At 40.6% G+C, this 26,484-nt stretch overlaps 2 protein-coding genes across 2 annotated transcripts; both read left to right on the top strand.

Annotated features, from left to right (window-relative positions):
• The first annotated feature begins 164 nt into the window (after positions 1–164).
• LOC134003903 (serine/threonine-protein phosphatase alpha-2 isoform-like) lies at positions 165–7,310 on the top strand. The gene is made up of 7 exons (XM_062443261.1): positions 165–544; positions 2,372–2,503; positions 3,185–3,415; positions 4,121–4,225; positions 5,213–5,436; positions 6,186–6,320; positions 6,451–7,310. The coding sequence occupies exons 1-7, from the start codon at positions 490–492 to the stop codon at positions 6,544–6,546; spliced, it is 978 nt and encodes a 325-aa protein (XP_062299245.1). The 5' UTR covers positions 165–489; the 3' UTR covers positions 6,547–7,310.
• Positions 7,311–15,096: 7,786 nt separating this feature from the next.
• Positions 15,097–26,326, top strand: atp2a1l (ATPase sarcoplasmic/endoplasmic reticulum Ca2+ transporting 1, like). The gene is made up of 24 exons (XM_062443249.1): positions 15,097–15,341; positions 16,288–16,305; positions 16,718–16,800; positions 17,784–17,888; positions 18,922–19,060; positions 19,885–19,965; positions 20,070–20,155; positions 20,268–20,565; positions 20,677–20,843; positions 20,971–21,059; positions 21,166–21,268; positions 21,400–21,531; positions 21,630–21,746; positions 21,836–22,054; positions 22,170–22,281; positions 22,641–22,864; positions 22,956–23,176; positions 23,322–23,524; positions 23,642–23,727; positions 23,812–23,945; positions 24,280–24,397; positions 24,559–24,676; positions 25,002–25,046; positions 26,013–26,326. The coding sequence occupies exons 1-23, from the start codon at positions 15,224–15,226 to the stop codon at positions 25,004–25,006; spliced, it is 2,976 nt and encodes a 991-aa protein (XP_062299233.1). The 5' UTR covers positions 15,097–15,223; the 3' UTR covers positions 25,007–25,046; positions 26,013–26,326.
• The last annotated feature ends 158 nt before the right edge of the window (positions 26,327–26,484 follow it).

Here is a 26,484-nt window from a genome sequence, read left to right as displayed (position 1 = left end):
TATATAGTAGAATGATTGCCCCTTTTTCACATTCTGGTTTGAGATAAGCAAAATGCTGAACGACGTTGAAAAGCAGCCAATCAACGTGGAGTTTGAATCTGATAAAGCCCCGCCCACGGTCTGAACTAACCAATGGCATCACTTCCGTCCAAGCCTCGCTTTAAGCTAACGTTCATCTTGGCTCTTTTTTGTGTCGATGGCATGGTGCTAGTAGCTTCGGCAAGAAACGGCGTTGACGAGGTAAAACGATTATTAAGTGAATTCGGACACCTGATGGAAATTAGTTGACTGATGCGGATTTTTTTAAGCACACGTTAGCCGTTGTATCTTGAACCAATCAGTCAAATTTTGAGGTTTCCAGTTCTGTCCCAAGGTGAGCTAGCTAGCCGATTAACAGCTAACGGTCACTAACTCAGCAGCCATTACATCGTTACTACGCCTCTGGCTCGTAGGAGTTGTTAGAACCCGACCAGAAAAAAGAAGAATAGCATGGCAGAAGCCGACAAGCTGAACATCGACTCCATTATACAGCGTCTGCTGGAAGGTAAGACTCCCGCTTTTCGCTCGATATTTATTCACCGAGGTAGCCATTTTAGCTAACTCCGCTAAAAGAGGCTAGACAACGATACCCAGCTCAGTCAGCCGGTTTAACTCGTCCTGTGCCTTTACCCACAGTTCATGTTTGTTTGGTAGCATCACCCTCAGAGCAAATTAAACCTCAACTTTGAGTGCTTTTAATGCTTAGTTTAGTGCATGTTATGTATTTATGTGATACTTTGTCCACACATTTGAAATGATGGGAGTTGGTGTGTTTAACCCTTTAATTATCACTTTAAAAAGATTGAAATGCATTGATAAATGTACAACATTTGTTTTATAAATATAATATTTATATTTTGTCCGGTTACAAGGCAAGTTTGGAGTCAATTAACTGCGACTACTGGTCTAAAAACATCTAATTTGACTGTTCTTTAAAAGATACTGTTACATTTTAAACATATGTACACTGATAATAATAAATGCTGTATTTACAATATTTTGTCCAGTTACAGACCAAGTTTAACAACTGTGGCCACTTTTCTTGTGCTGAGAGCTAAAACTACTTGGCCTTTAAACAGAAGACTAAAGATAGATACTTTATTAAATCCTAAAGGGAAGTTAAAATGTTCCAGCACCTAAACAAATACAATTAAAGCCATAATCATACACAATAACTAAACAAACTCAAAACAGGAACACAACAGAATATAAAGGTCAAGTGGATATTGCTACTACAGAAAGGTGTATGGATTAAGAGTACTACATATTTTTACCGGAGTAATCTTCACATAGTATATACATATGATAACAGCAGTTTATCTCTAAAATATGAATCTGAAATACATCAGATGTGATGGATGATGTAATACATGATGAAATAAGTCCAGGTGAGCAGTCTGTCTTCACTTTTAGATAATTTTTTTGCATCTTTTTTTGCAAATTTTAAATGACAATGTACTTTTGTTGCTGGCCAACAGCTTATGGACAGTAAGATTAAAACGTCCAAACACAACTCCGTAATGTGGAAATGGAAAACATTTCAGCTTAAACGTATTACTGTACATTATTTTTAGTTTGTCCCTAAAACACTAAAATGATCTATGTTCAGTAGGATTTTCCTTCATAATTATATTCAAGCAAGTTTTGTTTGAATGCTCTGAAGTTGAATTGATAAAATGATCCATATCCCAGTGAAACACCCGTATCATCTGCACCAATATTCACCAGTCATGGGATAGGTTTGAGGGTTGTCTATAAATGACGAAACTGGAGTCTGTTTATGGGACAATTAAAATATTTGAGAAGTCCTTACTGCTAAAAAGAAACCGAGCATCATGACTTTTAATATCTGACTTTTACATAATTCAGATTTCTGTTGCAGATTAAAGGTTTTAGACTGAGTGGTAGAATTAATTGGCCTTTTCTTCCAGACCTCAATGTTTGAATCAAACATTTTATATAAACATGACAGAGTTCATGATTGAATACTGAACAGATACTTTATTAAATCTTTATTATAAGTTAAAATGTTAGATCACCTAAACAAATACAATTAAATGTTAGATTTTATACAATTACTAAACAAAACAAAGTAACATAAAATATAAATAAAAATAAAATAAAACGGAGGTCATCAGTACAGTTGCTGCAGTAGTAAGGTGTGTGTCTCATTTGACGCTTCTTTCAAAGACGCTGATACATGTTTTGCACATTATTGAATATTTTTAAATAGTCTAACTTTACTCTCCACTGCCTGTTAAATAAGTGTGAACGGTAAACTCCGCTGTTCCCAGTCTAACATTTCTCACTCCTGTTCTCCTTTCCCTTGCAGTGAAAGGCTCCAGACCTGGCAAAAATGTTCAGCTGACAGAGAATGAAATCCGTGGTCTCTGCCTCAAATCCAGGGAGATCTTCCTCAGCCAGCCAATCCTGCTCGAACTTGAGGCGCCCCTCAAGATTTGTGGTGAGGCTTAGTTGTGTTCTTTTAGCGTCGAGGGAATTCTCAAGTGTGGTCAGCCATAGTATTTACAAACACTGTGAAATGGCTGTAGAAGCTTAGTGCTGGACTATTATGAGACGGATTACACTGGAGTTACGCTATGCAGTCTCATTTGTCTGATGCTGATGAGTTTCAGATGACAGTTAATTAAAGAAATTGTATTTAAAAACAGTTGAAAAGCTCAGGACTATAAAAGCACTTGGCTGTGTCCTTGCCACATAATTACAGAACTGGAGGGATAAACTGATAATGGTGGCTTGCCAGCACAGTGCTGTTTTGCACTTCGTCTCACTGGATTTGGCCTCCTGTGTCAAAGCGCTGATGCCACTTAATGAACAATGCCGGCTTAAAGGAACAGTCTGCGAGTTTTCAGGACCCGGCCACGTTTGCATTGCTGTAACAATCACCAGTACTCATGCAAGCTTTGCACATTTGATCATTTGTCTCATCATAAAAAAAACTAAGTGGGACAACAATAAGTCATGGTTGAAGTGTCGTCGTTAAGCTGCTGGGCGCCACTGCCAAGTGTTGTTGTACCTCTATCCGAGTCCCTTACTTTTTTGTTGTGCACATACACACAGGATCATAATCACACCTTTTGACCAGCATTGCCGTTTCCACTCTTACACTGTTTTGTTTCACCAGGTGATGTTCACGGGCAGTACTATGATCTGCTGAGGCTGTTTGAATATGGGGGCTTTCCACCAGAGAGCAACTACCTGTTCCTGGGGGACTACGTAGACAGAGGCAAGCAGTCTCTGGAGACCATCTGCCTGCTGCTGGCGTACAAGATCAAATACCCAGAAAACTTCTTTCTGCTGAGAGGAAACCACGAGTGCGCCTCCATTAACAGAATATATGGCTTCTATGATGAGTGTAAGTCACGCAGCACGCATCCTCTCAATGCGTTTCAGAGAAATGTTGATTTATTTTTAGAAGCGGTCATTTGTGGTACTGTTGACCTGTTTTGGATTAAACTGAGAGGTGTTTCTAGTATTTTTGTCCATACCGTTTATATTAATTAGGGTTAACCTCGTCTAAAACAGATTCAATGAAAACTGAGCATCATAGAATTTTATTGCAGGGCCGTTTTTATCTTGTACTTGATAATCTCATAAGTGAGTGTACATCTAAAGACTGATTGGATTGGGAAGTTGCTGTTCATCTTAAGACATGGCCAGCTCCTAACTTCATATCCTTCCCTATATGCATTAGCTCTGTTTTCAGCCTGTTAGACACCATTGGCATCAACAAGTAAAACTTAGGATTTAATGCAGAAATTCATCTACACACTACTTAAGCAAACTGCAGAGAGAAAATGTGGGAAAATTGAATAAGTCATGAATCTGAGTTGGATTTACTCTTTTTAAACAGCCACACAGATAACCTCTCAGTACACCAGGCTTCGGGCTAAGGAGCATGATCGAGCAGTGCTGGCATAAAATCACATGCTTTTCTTTGCTATTTACAGCCTAGATTATGCTCCTTTTCGGATGTGATGCATCAGGCAAAGCAGCTGAGAATTTTACAGATCTCAATATTATGAATGCGGCCAAATAATTGTTTTCTTCCCACTAACAGGTAAGAGGCGGTACAACATAAAGCTGTGGAAGACCTTCACCGACTGCTTCAACTGTTTGCCTGTCGCAGCCATTGTTGATGAGAAGATCTTCTGTTGCCATGGAGGTAGCCTCATCAAACAGTTCATTTGGCGTCTATGCAGAGTGCACACACAAACTCGCCTCCGCTCTGTTTTTACTGTCAACATAATGGTCAAAGACCTGCGGGCCGTGTGCCATCTTAATTTCATGTTTGAGTATATTTATATATCGGTGCCCTCTGTCAGCACATATGGCTGCAGATCACTTTTAATTGCTTATTTTAATCAGGTAGATAATTAAAATGAAAGCTCCTTTTTAAAAGATTGTGGCACTGCTGGATTAAATGTGTAGAAAGTTACAATAGCCAATACCTTCCACTCAGTATATTAATTGGTTTCTAATCATATAAGCTATAACACAGTTCAAGTCGTACAAATGAACATACTGTATGTGAGCTGGCACTGTTCTTAAACATAAAAAAAAGTCAGCTATTCTCAAAATATTGATCTGAAAAAGTGGAAAGTATCATAGCTGCATTCCCAGCGATTTAAAACATTTATAAATAAGAGAGGCATGTTTCTTTTTCTTGACCTCAACTATTTTTGCACCGATTGTGAGTAGTTCTGCAGTACTTGTGATACAGATAACGGAGCGATAAAGTGGGCTTTAGGGTTCAAACTTGATACTAACAGCCAGTCACAGCTATCTCATGTTTGTCTTAACCAGCGAGACCCACTCTGCAAAATATGTAAACAGGCACTGATAACCATGAGGGTGAACGCCACCTCCCTCTTCAATGCTATTAAGTTACATAACACAGAACAGGATGGATATTGTATATATGCTATGAGTTGAGTTATTCATCTGCTGAAAAAAGTCCCATAAGTTAATTTGATCACATGTTTGGTTGTTTGCATTCTTTTTTTCTATTTAAAATGATATTCCTAATGTTACACAAAAACTCAACGAGTGATTCTTTTACTTATCAAGTTGGAGCGATTGTTATTTGGAAAAAAGACACAGACACCAGGTTAGTTTTTCTTCCTGTCTTGACTTTTGTTTTCTTCTCCAGGCCTATCTCCAGACCTCCAGTCTATGGAGCAGGTCCGAAGGGTTATGCGCCCCACTGATGTGCCTGACCAGGGTCTCCTCTGCGACCTGCTGTGGGCCGACCCGGACAAGGACGTGCTGGGCTGGGGGGAGAATGACCGTGGTGTTTCCTTCACTTTTGGCGCTGACGTGGTCACAAAGTTCCTCCACAAACACGACATGGACCTCATTTGTCGGGCCCATCAGGTCAGTGCATCACTTTGACTCTGATGTTATACATTTAAAGGCTCACAGGTGATTGTTTTAATAATAGATCTGATCAGACGTCTTCTCAGGTTGGTGTGAACAGTCTGTGTTTGATCAACCTCTGCTCAACGCTCCTGTCAGGGTTGCTCCACCTGTTTGGGCAGGATAGATTACACCTTTATTATGTTTTTCAAGTCTTGTGACCTTATGCAATTCCAGCAAAGCTTAATCCACCTTCAACCTGAGTAGACGTCTAATTAGATACAATAACTGAACACACCTGTTCAGGTTTCAGCGGAAATGCAAAGCAGTTAAATTAAGTTAAGCAAGTGAATAAATTAAAAGGTAAGATCTGTATTCTTGTCCTCCTGTTTGAACTGGCACTTTTTAAAGTGTACGTTAAGTTTGCACTTCGCCCAGCTGTTTTAGTGAAGAAAAGTCAGGGGGAACTGCAGGAGGATTTGCAAACCACCCGATCACTTCAGCTCAGTTGAATTTCAGCAGTCTGACTGATAACCATGACGCCAGTGAGAGTAATAGACCTGCATTTATGATGTACCTACATGCCATATAAGTTATTTATAAATATAATGCTGTAAATGAATTACGATCTTATGGTCCTGTTTTCTGCCTGATTTATTTTATACTGATGAGAAGCAAATGTTTGAAATTATCTTCATTCCTCAAAATGAAGTGAATCTGAAAGGAATCTAAAACTAATATAATTAATATGCCCTGTCTGTTTTCAGGTGGTTGAGGACGGCTATGAGTTCTTTGCAAAGAGGCAGCTGGTGACTCTGTTCTCAGCCCCAAACTACTGCGGTGAGTTTGACAACGCCGGAGCCATGATGAGCGTAGATGAGACCCTCATGTGCTCATTCCAGGTAAGCAAGAGACTAATAACACCTCTAAGAAAATGTTTGATGTGATGAAACTTTTCTCTCAAATCAACATTTTAAATGGTAACATGACATTGTTTTTGTTGTATTATTTTATTGTTTCCCTTTTTAACAGATTCTCAAACCTGCAGACAAGAAGCTGTTCTACGGCGGTGGAGGGGGCATGGGCTCTGGCCGCCCAGTCACTCCTCCAAGGAAAGCTAAGAAATGACACCAGTAGTTTGCCCTCGACCTCCTCGACCCATCCCTCCTGCCCTCTCTACCTCTCTTCTCCTTTCTTTCACCAAACAGCCAGAAATCAAACCTATACCCAGGGCTTTTTTCCTTTTTTATCTGTACTTCTTAAAACATTTAATGTTATGTCTGAGTGGGTGCGTGCGTGCGCAGATGACAAATGTGTCCAGTCTGCCAGTGAGCATTAAAATCATGTGTGCACATGTACATTTTGTGTGAGAGTATTAGAGATTTATACTTTCCCCTCTCTTTTGCCACTCTTCCCGTGGAAAGGTTGAAACCACAGTGTCTGTCTGTACAGTAATTTTGACTGAAAAAGTAGGGTTTGGGAGAAAGTGGGAGATTGCTGGCATGATAAATTTAGCAGCAAACCCCTGCCAGCAGGTGGTGTGTGTACTTATGGAGGGGGGAAGTATTTTGTTTTCCCTGTCCTCTGTACTGTAAAATCTCAAACACAGGTGTGTGCATGTGTGCGTGTGCGTGCATCGTCTCGCCCATGTCAAGTGTGGCTCAGTATCCTTTAAACAGGAATGAGTTTGTCACGTGGTTTCATGAGAGCAGACACATGCTTACTCACACACACTCACACATGCACATTACTCTTCAGATTCATATGAGCCAGAGCTGTAAAAAACCCATACAGTTTAGGTTTGTACAGATTTGATTACTTGAAAGAGATTTTTTGTGAATTCGTTTTGTAGTCTTTCATCAAGTTGACCAATAAAGCGAGAATCTGAGTTACCTTGTGTATTGGACACTTTTTGTAATCCTGTATGTTTGTTTAATTAAAAATCCTCATGTTTTATATGATTCTATTATTTACCAGTTAATCGCTGTAAAAGTAGTCGTCAGTGCTGTTCCTCACTTTACCTACTGAATACGCCGAAAGTATGGACATGCAACGTTTTCAATACTGAGTAGTTAAACTACCTCCATTAAATTTGAATTTCTATTCATGAATTTATGTATATGTTTAAGGTCAAACAATTTATAGGATCAAATTATCAAAAATGTGTTTTTCATTCTGCCTATTCACAGTTTATTGCAATTTTTTATTTCATTAGTTTTGTAATATAAAAACTGCTGGAATAAAGTAAATATTAATTATAGAAGGCAGCAAGATTAAATAATGCCCTAATATTAGGCTTAGTTTAAAAATGTAATTTCACATTTCATGGTTATATTAGGGTTTTTTTTAACATTGGCTTTAAATGCCTGAGGTGTGTACTTAAGTAGATTTGTTATTTGGGTTTATTTGTGATCACTGGTCACAATTGAAAAATGTAATTTTGCTTTTTGGAGACATTTTCAGTGGAAGTTTTGCTAGTAGCTCATTAATCAATCATTTGTCCTGTCTTCAATCTGAAGGTTGGCTTTTATCGTCCTCCATCAGTTTCACCTGTCTGCCTTTCTCTTAAGTTGTTTATAACTTTTCCGCTCCCTTTATGTATGTCATCAAACCACATTGTGTTATCCTCCCACTTGTCTCGCTGTTGTCATCCCTCCCGAAACCCTCGTCATCATCATCCTCCCACCGGACCCCACCCCCCCTAAAATGCGCCCCACAAACTCAAACTTCTTCAATCTTCATAAAATACCCATTTTCTTCTGCCATTTCATTTGACATAAATCTTCTATTTCTGCTTGTCCAATGCTGCATTTAATTTACTCCAGACATCTTCCATCTTCAGAGATCCAGCTTTAAGTAGTTGTGCACTTGCTGTATTTCTGAAAAATGGCTCATTCTCTATTTTAAAAAAGAGATACCAGGATCCTAATGACAGATATTCCCAGCAATTAACTACACGGGCCTATAATGCACAAAGGTTATATTTAGGCAAAACTAAATCAAACTTTACAGAAACCAAACAGATTAATATTCAATCAATATTCTTTCTAAACACAATTTTTAAAAACAAAAAAACAAAAAGAACAGTCACTACTTGCTGTCATGTTAATGTACAATGTGTCTGGTTATCCACAGGGTGGTGCTGATGAGCTCCTTTGACTCCTCCAGTCATAAAAGCCACATACTGTATTAGACAAATAACGTAATTAATAGCGTAACACGTTGGTTTAAAAATACTTATTGATGACCAATTTTGATCACCACAAGCAGGGTTAACATTAAACTATAACTGCTGTGTGTTGCCAGAAAATTTACTTTTCTGGTCTTATGTTGGAGAAGTTGGAACATTTTGTGTAAATTCCTGTTGCCATTAACGAGTTCACAAGTACAACAAACTTTAATCATTACTTTTTTATGTGAGCGTAATATTCACCTTCTGCTGCTGCGTCGGGCCTCTGTTGAAAACTCCTGGATCTCTCTTTTACGTTTCTCAATCTATTTTTATCAAAAGAGGATCCCGTTTCTTTCTTCGGCATTTCTCGGGCTCTTTTTGCATTCATCCATCTTCCTGTCAACACCACCCTTCTTCAAGACGCTCTGTCCATCATTTTGCCTTCCTTTTACAGGACCAATGAGGTGAGAGGTGAAGGGTACTGCTAAAGGGGGTTGAGCTTAGATTTAAAAAAGAATAACTTCTTTTTCCTGTGCCTTGAAATAAATAAATGTTCAAACTTTAATAAGTGCAGTAAGGTGAGAAGAGAAGCATACTGCACGATGTACAGAAAATCATTTCATAAGCGTTCAGAAATGACAAAAAAAAGACTGACCCACTTATGCCATAATATCCTGATATAGAAACTTTCAACCTATGTGCTCATAAAATGGTTAAACCTTAACATGTTTATGAGGCTGGAGAAAGTCCTTTGTAACTGCATTGTCTCTGATAGATCACATCTGATAGAAACCACACTGTCTTTTATTGAGACTCCTGCGTCAGACTTACAGTCCTCTGCACACTTTAAGCAAGACAAAAGCCTTAGAGACTCTCAGTCACTCACGGTCTTCATGTTGTGTTGGTCAATGTGCCTTGACTCACATGTGACCTTGCTGTTGAGTTAAGAGTGCACCACATTAAATATTAGTAAAATTAAAAATGTTGGATGGTGTAAATAAATCCAGTGAATTTTTGTGGCTGCAACATTCCCGTCAGTCCTTGCGGTAAGCCCTCAAGTAGTGTCTTGATTTAATAAGAGCACTCAAAATAGACAAGTCATTAAAGTTGTAGTATATTTCCAGGAGTTCATCTTTCAGATGATAACAGATACTGAACATAGTCATTCACACAGCTATGCTGGCCTGAATACTAAGCTGTTTAATTTATGAGAACTGTGATTTTGTTTATATGCAGGCATCCCTCCAAAAAAGCTGAAACCTGTTGTTAGGGAAACATACTTGAATGTTTTGAATATGATCTGCCACACATGTGCATTAAGGTTTGATAGTTGGAGCTGTGTTAGTGACTTTATTTGTAAGGCTGGTCTACATAATAACGTAACTTGGTCACTGTTCATTTATTAAGCAGCTAAATCAAATGTTTTGTAATGTATAATAAAGAAATTGTAATAAGTTTTTGTGTATATTCTCTAAATAACAAAAATTGACCAATTCAGGGCAGCAAACTCAAAATCTCCGTTTATAAAGCTAACAGGATGCTATGCTCCATCCTGCCAGTAATTAACAAGTCACCTCTAAAAATGCAGAGCCAGCGGAGTAAATGACACTTCAGCAGTAAAATGAAGTCCATTTTTGATCAACAGGCTCACTTTCCTGCTGGCTCCCCTGTGGGCTTATATAGTACAGCTATAAGTGTGTGGAATGGTGTGAACAACCAGGAACCCTCAGGCCCAATGCATCACGTGGATACCGATGACACGGCGGAGTCCACTGTGTCCTGCAACATCCTATGTCATTTTCTCTCAATACATGAAAGTTGTACTTACGAGGCAGAAATAAAGGTCCAGCATTCTGAAATAAAAAAGCTGCAAAGCTGTCGTGGTGCCATGCCCAGCAGCACAGTGTCACCTGCTCTATTTATATCTTGTGAGGAATTCTGGATTCAGACACTCAGCTGCCACTTCTATTATTACTATTAGCTAATGCTGTAACAAGTACCCAGCTAACTCCGACGCTGTAGCTCCTTTATCCATTGCCTTATTGCTCAGCACTAATTATGTCCTCTCGGTCAATACCTCACATGTCCGATGTTATTATATTTGTGTTGTTGGTCCATAACTTTTGGATCAGTTACAGGTCTGTGTGCAGTTAAAGGATATGTTCACGATTTTTCAAGTCTGTTCTAATGCAATAGTCAGATGCCCGAATGAACATTGAAACAGTTCACTGTGATCACTCCTCATGTTCATACTGACCATAAGAAAATCTTTTCCTAATGAACTTTCAGTGTAAGTGATGAGGGACCAAATCCACAGTTTTGTACAAAAATGTTATCAAAAATGTATCTAAAGTTTATTTGAAGGTTCACACATCCAAATCAGTCAAATCAAGTGGACATATTCCACAGTTAAAGTCCAAAATTCCTTCTTTGTGTTTCCCTGTTGAGCAGCAGTGAAGGGATAGAAACAAAAAGAGGGACATTTATACTAAAATGAATATAAACTTTAAAGTTATTCACTTAATTGGACTAATTTGGCAGCCTGAAGTGCCATATTTGCTTTTTGCACACATAAAGAATTTGTACACCATCAATTACATTGAATACACATAATGAAGGCATCTTTTAATTGCAAATATGGACAGAATGAATGATTACAGAAAAAAAAAACATATTTCAGTGTTCATTTGGGCAGCTGGAAAAAATGTGAACCTATCCTTTAAGATGCAGCTTTTACATATTACACTGCCCGGCTGACACATTAATTTGGGTTTGTATCATAAAACTAGATCAATTAAAGAGGGTTTCTGTTTTTTTCACTTCACTACACATCCACAAATGGATGATATTGATCAGCTGGGTAGCATATGTGCAGCCCACAGAACGTACTGTTAATGACAATAACCTTCTTTAGGAAATACGTCAGTCACTCCTGGCTCCACATCTTTAAGTGATAAATGTTGGTTTGTCCCCTCTCACTTTGCTTGTGCCGTGCAAGTCAGCAGAGACAGACTTAGTTGCATAACATAGCCGTGCGTACAGCTGCACCACCGCAGTACTTAACACTTGTGCAGTACTGGGAACACGTATTGAGTTCACAAATGACGGAGGGAGGGCTTGATGGGTTAAGGCGGCACATGGTGATCCCTCAGCCTGGCAAGAGGGCGTGGCGTGTTAGCACCACGGAGGGAGCCGGAGGTGATGGGTGTCCCAGCTTGCAGGGGTTTACACTGTAGTAGGCTCCGCACACACACAGGCTACTGACACCTCACCGATAGACAGAGGCGGAAGATGGAAGGGGAGGCGAGGGAGAAACCTTATCCTTCTGGGATATTGAGTTAAATGTCACTGCTCTGCCCTGAGGGAGACACTGACAGGCCGACCCCTATCACAGCCCCCAAATCTCAGAGGTCAAAACGGCTGTACAACAGCTGAGGCCTGGGGAGCGGGTGGGTGAAACAGAGATGGGGACATTGGCAGAACAGAAAAAGAATAAAATGTTTTAGCAACATGTCTGAGAACCAAAACGTACATTCAACGTAAAGCTCACACCAGTTGTTTGTCCCTTTTTACTTTTAAAAGTTGAGCATGATCAAATTCACCACTTGAGGTTTTGAAAGTTCAGCATGTAGAGTGCACATTTTGATGGTGTGTGGATATCTTACTTATACATTATACATTGTACATTACGCACGCTATAACATTTTTGTTTGTTTTTTTAGAAGGGAAGGAATGTTTAGATTTGGTATTTTTAGTGTTTTACTGAAGAAAATGTTGCTACCAATTTAAATGTACATTACATTAAACATACATTAAATCTTCTACATCATGGTAAATTTACTGTAACTTTTGGTAAAGGCATTGCCCCTCACCCGCAGGCCAGAGGGAAGGGTCAGTTGTTCTCCAGCAGCTGAACGGAAACTTGAAAGCTACTACAAAAACAGCTTCCTATTTTAGACATTCACTGTGGAGGAGAAGAAGAAGCTCATGTTTGTATTATAAATAGGCAAATACTGTATATACTGTAAACTCCTATTTATATTGTGTATTAACTACAAATTGCTCATTTACTCACAATATCAATGTACAAATTACACTCATAGTGCTGTGAAACAACACTATACAATACTGTTCTTACTATTGAACTCAATGAATGAAGAGATGTTTCTCTTTAACTTAAACATAATTGAGTTTTAAGTTCAAGCTGTCATTACTAAAAGAATCCAGCTCACTGAAGTGTATTTGAGATTTTATTTTTCATTTTGTTGAGTTTCTTTCTTTTAAACATACAATATTAATCACCATACTAAACAGCCCTTTTTTTTTTGATAATCAAATTGTTCAATGGACTGTTCAACAATTGAAGATGTATCACTTTTTACTGAACAGGCTTTATCAGTTCTGTTGTCTGACAATGTGGTCGTTCACATCATAATATAAGTTACTATATAAATGTTGGTCAATCACAAGAGTCATCACGAGACCTAGTGCAAACACTGTCGTGAAGTCTAAATAAATCCCAACTATGAAATACAAAGATGGATCATAGAAGAGTGAAATGAATGTGTGTTAGATATAAAGGACATCAATGTTAGGGCAGACACCGTGTTGATATTATACTAAAATACAGTAATCATGCTGTGGGTGTGATTCTGTCAAAACTCTCTGTTGCAGATCTGACAAAAACATTGTTGTTTTCATTCACACTGAAGTACATTTCCAGTCATACAAATTACACAACATCATGTCCCAGCTGCATATCATGACTGTGAAAGGGGAATAAACTGTATCTCATGTCTGTGCTTGATGCCTACTCTGACACTCAAATGAAATATGACACAGTAAAATAAATCACACAACACATAACACTAGTCACAGCAGAAACTGAAAGCAGTTAAACTTTTTTATCTGTGCAATTTGACTAAAGACAAACTTTACTGAATGTAATTTGTTATGCACTATCTGTCAAAAAAGTGCATTTTGAAAGTTAAATGTATTTTGCACTGAAAACAAACTGACCTTTAAGTCTGTATGGGACAAGTGAGACTTAGTGACAAAATAATGCAGAAAATAGATTGCGGCAAAAATGTGTCCTGTAGCTGTCAAACGTGCTGAGCAGTGACCACTGCTGCTCTTACAGGAACACCTGTCAGTATATTGATTAGCAACAGCAACTTGAATTCCTGTCCACAGAGGTCTCTGCACCACCAAGCTGCCTGTTTATTACTGCTGTTAAAACAAACAGTAAATCAAGAGACACTGCGCTCAACCACACATATTGTGATGAATTTTCAAGGTAGTGTATATATTTTCATTAGGTGGAGTTCTCTAGTGGTGTAGCTGTCAGGAATTTTTTTTTTTTTTAACAAAACAAGCGAAAGAAATGATCAAATCCTGTGTTACTCGACCAATTTAGGTATAAAAATGAAAAAGAGCCAGAAAACCCCAAAACCCCCAGTTTACAAAAATGAATCATGCAAGTTCAGTCATTCAGTCATTTGCTCTGTTAAATCATGCAGACTCAATAACACATTCAGTGCTCTGAATCCACTACAACAGGCCACTGCACCTTGCTGAATGGCAATTTGTGGCCGGTTCATCTGTTGCACATCTACTTAAGTCATGCTATATCTCCCCATCGCCTTCCCTTCCTCATAAAAAAAGAGATATAAAACTTGATCCTCCTGTATCTGCAGCCGAGGCTTCTGCTCTGCAGTGCGATAGTATGACACTGGTTGGCTGTCCTCTTGGCATTCCTGTCCCCATGCAATCATTCCTTTAGTACACACTCACTTTCTTCTTTCCTCTATCATTCCTGTGTTTTACCTAACTCAGTTTATTGTCAGGTTTGGTATGTCTGTTATAATGAATGGTTATTGGCACTACAAAGGCCTGTTGATGACATTAGATGATGCAGTTCTGCTGCACCAAGTTCTCGAACCACATGTGTCAATTTGTGCATGTCAAACTTGCATTCACCATGTAAAAATTATCCGTCTACAATCTCTACCTTCTTCAGTGCGTCACTCTGTGTTTAGTTCACTCCGCTCTCTCTGGCTCGGCCACCTTCCTCAGCAGAAACCAGTTGAGCCGTCACTCAATGCCCACCCCCCCCCCCCCCTGGATGATCTCCTGTCTCACTCTCTCACCTTCTCCCTTCGTCTTATTCCACTGACCATGCATGTTCCAAAAACAGATCTCATTTTCATCCACAGACGACACCCCCCCCCCCCCCCATCCCTCCTCCTCTCCAACCCTTGCACCACCAATCTCGTGCATTATCTCCTTTCTAAATCCAAGCCTTGTCCTGAGTTCCTGTCCAAGTCTACCATCTCACCTCCCCATTGCTCCACCTCAAGCACCCCCCCCCCCTCCCCCCAACTCTCCCCACAATGTCTCCCATGCTGGAATTTGGGGGCGTGTGTCAGTGAGGTGTCCACCAATCCTGAGCCCCTTGGTGGTATAAAACCCTGAGAATGTATTTGCTAAATCGCTCTTTCTGTCAGATCAGCACTCCTGAATTGGAGGGTGCCACACTTCTAGGTTAGGGTGGTGGACCAAGAGAACAACAAAGAAATAGAAGAGCGCGGATAGGCACGTTTACACGGACAATCATTTGTCTATCAAGAAAGGATGGAGAACGCACACACCAAGATCCCGGCAGAATGCCTGGCTTACTTTGGGGTGAATGAGCACTCCGGTCTCACTCCCGACCAGTTCAAGAAGAACCTGGACAAGTATGGCCACAATGGTGAGAGCATGGGCTTCAGGGATGGGGTGGGAGGCCTACTGACTGAAGGACATAGTAACTGTTTGGTAACTAGGCCACATGGAGAAACTTCTCACATCACAGTGACAGAATAGTTTGAGTGTTTGTATTCAAAATATTCCATGTAGCAAAGTAACTTTTACTTTGATTGTCTCCAGAGGAGTCAACACCAGAGATACTGTTGAGTTCGGCTGGGTTGAGATTTTGCATGCAAATTTTGTTTTTTTAAAGAGGAGTTGCAACAGCTGGTAGAAAAACAGAGACATTGAGAAGCAGAGACTTTGAGGGCTTTGAAGAGCTATTTAAAGATAGCCAAAGAAGATGGCTGAAGAGCGAGAGAGACAGGTGATGGCTCAAGAAGCTTCCTGGGTGATATATGGGGCGGGCGTTAACGGGAGAGGTGGATAAATTTAGGCAGGGTTAAAGGAGGAGGTCCTTAGATGGCTCATGGCTAAACGATCTGTAATACAATTGCTGATCAATAACCAGTGGAATGGCAAATTAGATAGCAAAGGCTTTGTAATGTGTAACAACATTCTTGTTTTCACTCTGGTCTTCATGTTGCCTTGGAACATTTAAGTGAACTGCCATTAAACATTGATGTCGTGGACAGCAAGGTTTTACTTTGTTTTATAGATCAAGGGCTCAAAGTGACTGCAGGCCAGGGAATCACAGTTTGCAATTAAGCAAATAACGTTGACTCAAATTTCAAATAAGATAAAATGATATAACAGCCTTTTATTTTTAGAAAGCACACAAGAGATTTTGAAAAGGTTAAAGAGTTTTGATAGGCCACATTTATCATCTTATACCAGGGGTTTAGTTTTGTTGTTTGTAGTTGTACATTAATTCATCATACTGTACATCATTTTTACTAAACATATTTTTTTCTTGTCTCTTTCTCTCCGGTTCCTTCACCCATCTCCAGAGCTGCCAGCTGAGGAGGGTGAGTGTTTATGCAGCCGCATTTAAAAGATGTTCACATTCGCACAGAAGGTTAAGAAATTCCGGTCATCTGATTGGATCTGTCATTACTAATCTGAATTAACCCTCATCCACTGAGGGGCTATAATAAAAACAGACAGGCAGCATTTTGATTGTGTGATGCTCACACTCTAACTTAACCCCACTTGTCATTGAACATCATTAGTCCATAACCAGCAATGCATATTGTACTTTAACCATCATCTTTTGCAACAGAGGCCACAAATCAACACTATAGACTGTAAAAAACTGCCCTTTGCATACAAATACATTCTCATTAAAGTACACCCAATACAGTTATTATATTCATATTTTATGATTAATAGCACCTGATTTTCTTATTTTTCTTCCTTTGTGTCTCTCATCTCTTTCAGGTAAGAGCATCTGGGAGCTGATTGGTGAGCAGTTTGAGGACCTGCTTGTCAGGATCCTGCTGCTGGCTGCCTGCATTTCTTTTGTAAGTTAACAAAGTCTAGTGTATTGCTTTAATTACATCAGTCATTTTAAACTGTGGTTATTCCTGTCGGGGGCATCTTAAACTCAAGTAACAGTAGTAGGATTTGAAGTAGCCAGAATAGTAGCGGCAAATTCCACAAGACAACATGTGGGATCAGACAGTTATTCACCAAAGAATAAACACTCTCTCTTCTTCTAGTTTCATTTTTTGATGCATAATTATTATTATATCCTTAAAAGCCATCTTGGAACAGGTAATACACTGAACTTTAAAACCGTCCAGTGGAAAACCTGTCACACCCACTGTAAATGATTATTTATTGTATGTCTGATCACTTCGTCAAGACAAATTCTTATCTCCCCTCCAAGCCCCTCCACCCCATGAGGATGACACACTTGAGAGGAGGGAGACAGATTGCAAGGGGCTTGTAGGAGGTGCATTAATTCCTATGCACAGCTTTCACCCCTTCGGGCAGCTGTCACGATGGCCTTAGAAGGCGAATATTGAGGAGCGAGTGAGAGACGGGGGTCAGGAAAGTATAGGGGGGCTAAAGGGGTAAGGGTTTATTTTAAGAAAGCCCCAAGCTGAGGAGAGAAACTGAATCCTTCGGGAAAGGTCAGGACTGAAGGAAGGAACGAAGAGCTTCCACAGAAAGAGGTTCAACGTCAGAAGGAGCAAGGACTTAAGGGACACTGAAATCAAATTAAAAAACAATTAAGTAATCAAATTATGATTTTCAAAACTATTATCAAAATAACTGGAAAAGAGAACTAATTAAAATAAATAAATGAAATGTAAATCTAGATGTTCCTTAAATACGGACATGGCCTTTATAATTAAGCTCATAAAATTCTGTCAAATTTTTATACTGCTATTCTCATGTTGTACCATATAAATTAACCATGCTAATGTTTCAATCTTACAAGGGTTTTCAGCCCATAAGGAGTCATGATTGACCGATTTCTTCTTTTTTACCAACTCAGGTTCTGGCCTGGTTTGAGGAAGGTGAGGAGACTGTCACTGCCTTCGTGGAACCCCTGGTCATCCTTCTTATCCTCATCGCTAATGCCGTTGTCGGAGTGTGGCAGGTCAGTGACTTGGGCCCAGCACATTGAGCAACAAGACATATCCATTTCAGTGATGACAGAAAGTACACAGGTTCCGGTTACTGCCATGTTTTGTACCCAGAGGTGGTTGCCCAATTGGAACACTATCGCTTTTATGGCTTTGAAGCTCAAAATAGTTTGCTCTGATGTTGCTGTAACAACATTGAGCAAATCTTATATTAACAACATTATTCGCTCTATTTTACAGATCAATTCAAACCATAACTTTATTTATACAGCATTTTACAGACAACACAGCTAATAAAAAATACCTCATACTATACAGAGAGGAAGAGAAAAACTGAATTGATTGAGAAAGAGTTCAATTATGACAGGAATATTACATTTTTTATGTAGGTAGTATTTTAGTTATTAAGAGTCATTTTTGCAGTCCTCATGCCCATTTTATGTTTTGACAGAAATTTGACTGCAGGCAAGGGATGAGTCACATAATACAAGTCATGCTCTACTACATGCATGCCATTAATTACTTGGCATTGCTGTCAGGCATTAGTCAATGAGGGACATTATCGTTATCACGTCCCTGCCAAATGTCGGAATCAACTGTTTCTAACTGAAACTGGCCAGTTGTGTGTTCGACATCAAATGTTACAACTTATATAATATATGAATGCAGCACTGAATACACCCTGTTGCTGCAGAAGCTCAACAAAAGATGATGAAAAAACTAAGATAATACTGTTTAATAGTTTTAATTTATGTCAGATCATAGATTTGACCTACTCATATATCATCAGCTAGTGGATTGTGTATCAGTGCATAATTGCTGTGTGTAATAAGTAAAAGCTTGCTAGAGGACATGGTCTAGCCCAAGGACACAACAAGTGTCTTTGGCTTGGGCTTCGTCGCAAACAAGGAAAAACTAGCGTGTTGACATCCCTTTAGTAATAACTGTCAGTGTGTACTAGGTTTGTCCACATTGTTGTTGTTTTTGCTGACCTGATTTCCACTCGTCAATGACCAAGTGGTGTGTTTTCATCTGTGTATACTACAGGAGCGTAATGCTGAGGATGCCATCGAGGCTCTCAAGGAGTACGAGCCTGAGATGGGCAAGGTTTACCGTTCTGACAGAAAGAGTGTGCAGATGATTAAGGCCAGAGAAATTGTCCCTGGTGACATGGTGGAGGTGTCTGGTAAGACATGTCAACATTGCTTTATTGGTTGCTGGATGAGTTTATTTTCTAAGCTTAGTAGCTTAGTCTGTCAGTCTAACATGTAAACAATGGTGTCAGATGAATAGTCACAGTCCTTTCATTGTCCAAATACAAATTCCATTAACCTGCGTACATTTATGTTGAGGGATAAAGAAAAGAGCTTTGTTTACCAGCAAGGCAGTTGCAAATTTAGGACATATGTGTCTGGTTAAGGCAGACAGCAAAGCGTCATGTCTTTTTAAGGCAACGAGGGAAGACAGAGCCACACTGCTGTGAAAACATGCTGACTGAATGAAAACAAAATCAGGAGTATAAATACCCACACCAGCACCTGCCACACCTCTTCTCCCCCTCTCTGCCACTGCCCGCTTCTGTTCATTTGTCAGTGCACACCTGTTGCTTCTCCAGCTGGCTATCCCCGCCCCCCCGTCCATGTGTAGCTCATTCTAATCGGGCCATGCATTTGCCAGTTTATGCTCTGTCACATTATGAAATCCATGGATTAAGTATAGGAAGATAGGCTCCAATATTGGGAATAATTTCTACCCCTGCTTTGGAAATATATTGAAAATACATTATTTTATAGTTAGGGTTTCCATAGATGGATGAGAATAGTTGCGCTATTAGCAACTATTGCAATCACCTGTAGGTTACAGGGTTTACAGAGTTTTCTGACAATAAGAAGTTCATAAATAGAAGTCCCCATGCCTGTATTTATTTTCTTTCTAAATACAAAATCAACATATCTATAACATTTTGATAAAGATAACATGTTAATGATGGTTTTTCTGTGATTCCCACAGTTGGTGACAAAGTCCCAGCTGACATCAGAATTATTTCCATCAAGTCCACCACCCTGCGTGTTGACCAGTCCATCCTTACTGGTAAGCTTACAAGAAACCTGCCAATGCCAAAGCTTGCCAATATGTGTATTTCTGCCTTTTGTCCATTGGCAGTTTTGAGTTAAATTGTCTGTTTTCTCTCTCAGGTGAGTCCGTCAGTGTGATCAAGCATACTGAGTCTGTTCCTGACCCCAGAGCTGTCAACCAGGACAAGAAGAACATGCTTTTCTCTGTAAGCATCCTATTTTCTTATATTCATGGTTGCAGCCATGTTTCACGCTTTTTGAGTTTATTTCTGTACCGTTACCTGTTTCCTTACCTGCCTGTCCCTCTCTTTTCCAAAGGGCACCAACATCGCTGCTGGCAGGGCCGTCGGTGTGGCTGTGGCCACCGGAGTCTCCACTGAGATCGGCAAGATCCGCGACCAGATGGCTGCCACAGAGCAGGAGAAGACCCCTCTGCAGGCCAAGCTTGACGAGTTCGGCGAGCAGCTGTCCAAGGTTATCACTCTGATCTGCATTGCTGTCTGGGCTATCAACATCGGCCACTTCAACGACCCCGTCCACGGTGGTTCCTGGATCCGCGGTGCTGTCTACTACTTCAAGATTGCTGTTGCCCTGGCTGTGGCTGCCATCCCTGAGGGTGAGGGAAGCTGGTCAAATAACCAGAGTGATAGTCAGAGGAACAAAATATATTTCTGAATGTGTTCATCTTCAACACATCACACTCATAGATTTTTCCAATGTCTCTCAGGTCTGCCCGCTGTCATCACCACCTGCCTGGCCCTTGGTACCCGCCGTATGGCCAAGAAGAACGCCATTGTCAGAAGCCTGCCCTCTGTGGAGACCCTGGGCTGCACCTCTGTCATCTGCTCCGACAAGACCGGCACCCTCACCACCAACCAGATGTGTGTGACCAAGGTGAGTACCGCGGATGCAACATTTTCCTCAGTGTACTCAAAAAAGGGAAACAAAGTCATGTGAATACAGTTTGAAGTATATAAATACATATATATAATAACAACTCTCTTGGATTCCTGCTCCACAGATGTTCATTGTCAAGAATGTTGATGGTGACCATGTTGACCTTGATGCCTTCGACATCTCTGGCTCCAAGTACACCCCTGAGGGCGATGTGTAAGTTGATTTTCAATGCCCTGTATCACCATTCAAAGTCAATGTCATTCATACTGCACAATGAAGTGCACATGAAGCATTTCTCATTTATTTCTTTGTCTTCCAGTTCCCAGGCAGGTTCCCATACCAACTGCAGCAAATACGACGGCCTTGTTGAGCTGGCTACCATCTGCGCCCTGTGCAACGACTCCTCTCTGGACTACAACGAGGTAAAGTCTGTCTTTTGAAAAAAAGCATCCACAACCTTATTCTTAATATACAGTATATTTGCTGCACTTAGACCTCATTACCTCATGGTTAGACTTTGACCCCCTCTCTCCATCACCTTTTTTCTCTCCAGTCCAAGAAGATCTATGAGAAGGTTGGTGAGGCCACTGAGACTGCCCTGTCCTGCCTGGTTGAGAAGATGAATGTGTTCAACACCAGCGTGAAGAACCTGTCCAACGTTGATAGAGCCAATGCTTGCTGCTCTGTAAGTTTCATCTTGCGATTGTGTGATTTATATTCTTTAGAGTTAGGGTGACTGCTGTGCCTATCTAATAAAAATCAAATCTATGTCTCTTCCAACAGGTCGTCAAGCACCTCATGAAGAAGAACGTCACCCTGGAGTTCTCCCGTGACAGGAAGTCCATGTCTGTGTACTGCACTCCCACCAAGGGTGATGGTGGCGCTAAGATGTTTGTGAAGGTCTGTCATATACATGCACTTTATGCTGAATGTATGTTCTGTACCACTGAGTGGCAGACCTCAAAATAAACAACATGTTTGCTCCACAGGGTGCCCCTGAGGGTGTGATTGATAGGTGCACATATGTGCGTGTTGGCACCACCCGTGTTCCCCTGACCAGTGCCATTAAGGAGAAGATCCTGGCTGTCATCAAGGAATGGGGTACCGGCCGTGACACCCTGCGTTGTCTGGCCCTGGCCACCCGTGACTCCCCACTGAAGATGGATGAGATGAACCTTGAGGACTCCACCAAGTTTGTTGACTATGAGGTAAAAACTGAACAACCTGATGGTTTTAATATAAACAAAGAGGCTGTCTGGATGCAAATGTGACTTAATGTAAAAACTTGAGATGAATGACCCCTTCTCTCAACTCTCTCCTCAGACTGACCTGACCTTTGTTGGCTGTGTGGGTATGCTGGATCCCCCTCGTAAGGAGGTCATGGGCTCCATTGAGCTGTGCAGAGATGCTGGAATCCGTGTGATCATGATCACTGGTCAGTATTATGTCTGGGATAAATAATCAATACTGTTTTATTAATACTGGATTATTAGTTATTTGTTTTTTGGCAATCATTTGTAAATTTTATAGATGATATATTTAGATTTTAAAGGCACCATGTCGTGTAGTTTGTTAGATATGTGCCTGTTTTCATATTATATTCATATTGGGGCATTGACAGGTGGCTCAATAAGGAAAGAGAATGGGGGGATTGGATCATATCCAATAAGACAAAATGTAAGGGGTGTATGTTCGTTAGTGGCTGTCCTCACTGCCGTAAGCAACTTCTTGAATTAGAAAAACCCTGACTGTCTGGTTACTCTCCAACAAAAAATCTCCTTCTCCATATTTCAGGTGACAACAAGGGAACTGCTATTGCTATCTGCCGTCGTATTGGTATCTTCAAGGAGGATGAGGATGTTACTGGCAAAGCCTACACCGGACGCGAGTTTGATGACCTGCCCTCTCATGAACAGCCCCTGGCTGTGTGCAGAGCTTGCTGCTTTGCCCGTGTGGAGCCATCCCACAAGTCCAAGATTGTTGAGTTCCTGCAGTCTCATGATGACATTACTGCTATGGTGAGATTATGATCAGCGTATGATACAACCCAAGCCTGAAGTTATGTGTGTGTGCTTCGAGAGTAACTTGCTTCCTCGCCTCCCACTATAGACTGGTGATGGTGTGAACGATGCCCCTGCCCTGAAGAAGGCCGAGATCGGCATCGCCATGGGCTCTGGCACTGCCGTTGCCAAGTCTGCCTCTGAGATGGTCCTGGCTGACGACAACTTCTCTTCCATTGTGGCTGCTGTTGAGGAGGGCAGAGCTATCTACAACAACATGAAGCAGTTCATCCGCTACCTCATCTCCTCCAACGTCGGTGAGGTCGTCTGGTGAGTGGTCTCAGCACAACACAGAGAGGAGCAATAAATTATGAAACACATTTTTATGCACTCCTAATTGACATGTTTAAGCCATGTATCTCTCTGTCTCTCACTCACCTTCCCATTCTTCTCCACATTTTTTCCTTTATTCTAGTATCTTCCTGACTGCTGCCCTGGGTCTGCCTGAGGCTCTGATCCCCGTCCAGCTGCTGTGGGTCAACCTGGTGACTGACGGTCTGCCCGCCACTGCTCTTGGCTTCAACCCCCCTGATCTGGACATCATGGGCAAGCCCCCACGTTCCCCCAAGGAGCCCCTGATCTCTGGCTGGTTGTTCTTCAGATACATGGCTATTGGTGGTACGTAGGACTGTGGATGTTGTCTTTGGATTTTGTTTAAATGTTATGGCTATTCTTGTTATGCAGGAGAAACACTCGGCCTTACCTACACCAACATTATTATCTTTCCTCTGACAGGATACGTCGGTGCTGCCACTGTTGGTGGTGCTGCCTGGTGGTTCCTCTACGATGCTACTGGCCCAGGTGTCACCTACCACCAGCTGGTAGGTGTTTGTCTCCCTGTCTTGTTATCTTTCACAAACTCTCTCCAGTAGACACACAATAACCCCTGGCGCTCTTCTCCACAGTCCCACTTCATGAAGTGCCACGATGAGAACGAGGACTTCACCGGCGTTGAATGCAGCATCTTTGAGGCTTCCCCTCCCATGACCATGGCCCTGTCTGTGCTGGTCACCATTGAGATGTGCAACGCTCTCAACAGGTACTAAAATGTGTTTGAATATTATTTGTGTCATGTTACCTTTCCAGCTTGTACTCATAGCCAGTATAATGAAACTCTTTTTTTTAACAATGCAAACTTAAAAAGAGTCCTGGTAGCTGAATGATTACTGTGCATGCCACATATCCACAATGTCCCTCGTTCAAATTGTTGCATGTCATACCCATCTCTCTCTCCTTGTTTCCTGTCAGCATATTTGCCATTAACTGACCAGTGAACGCAAAAAAGTCCCAAAAATCTATTTCAAACAATTCTGAAGATGTTTGTTCTCTTAATTCACGGTTACCCTTTTCTTTCTTTTTTTAACCCTTTCAAGCTTGTCTGAGAACCAGTCTCTGGTCCGCATGCCCCCATGGAGCAACCTCTGGCTGGCAGCTGCCATGACCCTGTCAATGTCCCTCCACTTCATGATCATCTATGTCGACCCTCTGCCCGTAAGTCAGCCATCAGTGCTCTCTACACTATGCTTTAAAAACTATGGGACCAATCCAGTGTAAATCTGCAGGTTTTGGACAGGAATATTGTCTTTACGTTTTTGTGACATGTAGTTGCTTTCCCAGTGGCACTGACTCCACTCCACTCTTTTGCCCCTCAGATGATCTTCAAGTTGACCCATCTGTCCGTCGAGCAGTGGTTGATGGTTCTGAAGCTTTCCTTCCCTGTCATCCTGATTGATGAGGTGCTGAAGTTCGTTGCCCGCAACTACGTCGAGTGTAAGTATCCCTGCATTTCACTCTAACATCATGAAAGAAGATTTACCATAATTCCTAAGATAACACCTCTGATTCCTCTTGAAAATATTTATTATCCTTTATTGTGATTAATTATATCACCTTTTAAATTAATTTTCATTAATATTTTAACAAAGTGTAATCCCTCTCCATCTTGTATTGTCATTTCATTTTATTTAATCATCCTGATACTGCTGTGCTATCTATCTACCAATCCATTATAAATTCTATAATCCCTGTCATTCTCATCATTCCCCCTTCTCTCCATTCATCATTAACTCATTTAACCCATTCTGTTGATTTCCAGATTAATTCACTCAACCTACCACCATTAGCCTGTAACTATACCAAGGTACTCCACAGCTTGCACCGCTAGTGGCTGTCACTGTGTAGCTATCATTTATGTGCTTGCTTATGGCTACGCTCCTGCTCTTATGCAGATCTATTTTCTGTAGTGTCTAGTGTATATATTGTGAGTCTCATGTTGTCACAAAAGTCCAGGGTCTCCCTTTTATCAAATGGCATAATTGGGGAATGTACAGGACCCCTTAGCGCTGCGCTCTGTATTTGAAGTCGTCCTTTGAGCTTGCTTGTTAATTATTTATTATTATCTGATGTCACACGAGCTCAGTTAGATGCCTCAGCAGGTGAGTCCACCACCTCTGAGATGCTGTCAGTGTCAGTGCTACAGCGTGTTTGTTGTTTTGTTTCCGTCTGCAGTAAGAGAACAATAGTAGTGGTATTGTTTTTGTAAACATGCCTGATGTTGTCTGTGTCCCACAAAAGCTTTGAGATACAAAACTGGCCTTAATTAGTCAACTAGTTCTCGAATAGATGCAGTTTTGTTGAGCAATACATGTTTTCTGTATGTTTTTCTGTTCTGTCATTCACGCCTCAATCAAACTAGATTTTTGGTATTTTTATACCAAAAAAAGTTAGTGTAAATACAGCCTTCCTGGAGTTTCAACTTTGAGATGAGATTTGAAATTGTTCCTCAACAAATTCAAGAATTTTGGGTCTGCATATGAGAGCAAAACCTCTTAAGCTCAGTGTCTCGCCACTGACCTTTTTCAAAATTACGCTAACTTTTTGCTACTTTCATTAGATTTGATTTCAGCCACTGAATTCAGAGAACGGTGATCTTAGCGATCACACAATCTTGGGGGAGGGGGGGTTTCAACAACTTCCACAACACTCTGGCTTATTTGCAAAGTTGTTCTTGTTTGTCTGTTTCCATTGTTGACTGAATTAACTGTCTCACACATCCTTCCCCCTCTGATTTATTCATTTTCTCTTTCTTTTTTTCCTCCATTTCCAGGTAAATAGAGATGTTGAAGAAGGAGATCATAAGGGTTGGAGAAAAAGAGGCTGAGAAGAGTGAGAGGAGAATCATAACCAATTAAGGGGAAGCCCTAGTGAGCCAACCAATAGAAGAGAGAGGAGAAAACACAGGAAAACGTACAAAAAAACCAACAAAACCTGTCAAAAAATCTACATAAAAATAGCCTCTATATAAGGAAGGAGATTGGATTAAAATAAAGGGAGGTGTCCCTTACAATAAAGTATTCAAATATTTAAGATTTTATTCTAAGAAATAAAGTATGTATTAAAAGTGATTTTTTGTTAAACTTGGATATTGTCCGCTGTTGTGTTTTTGTGTCCTCTGTCCATTTTCATATGAATGACTTTCCAGCTCATTACTTTTATTCTAGTCTTTGTTGCTCGTGTCTCGTGCAGCCTCCCTGCTTTGGCTGGGCTCTGTACAGTGTGGTGTAGGGTTGCAAAATGAC

The sequence above is a fragment of the Scomber scombrus genome, chromosome 21 (genome assembly GCF_963691925.1).
Source record: "Scomber scombrus chromosome 21, fScoSco1.1, whole genome shotgun sequence".
Taxonomy (NCBI): domain Eukaryota; kingdom Metazoa; phylum Chordata; class Actinopteri; order Scombriformes; family Scombridae; genus Scomber; species Scomber scombrus.
Note: the sequence above shows the minus strand (reverse complement) of the source record. Positions and strands in the feature narration are given on the sequence as shown.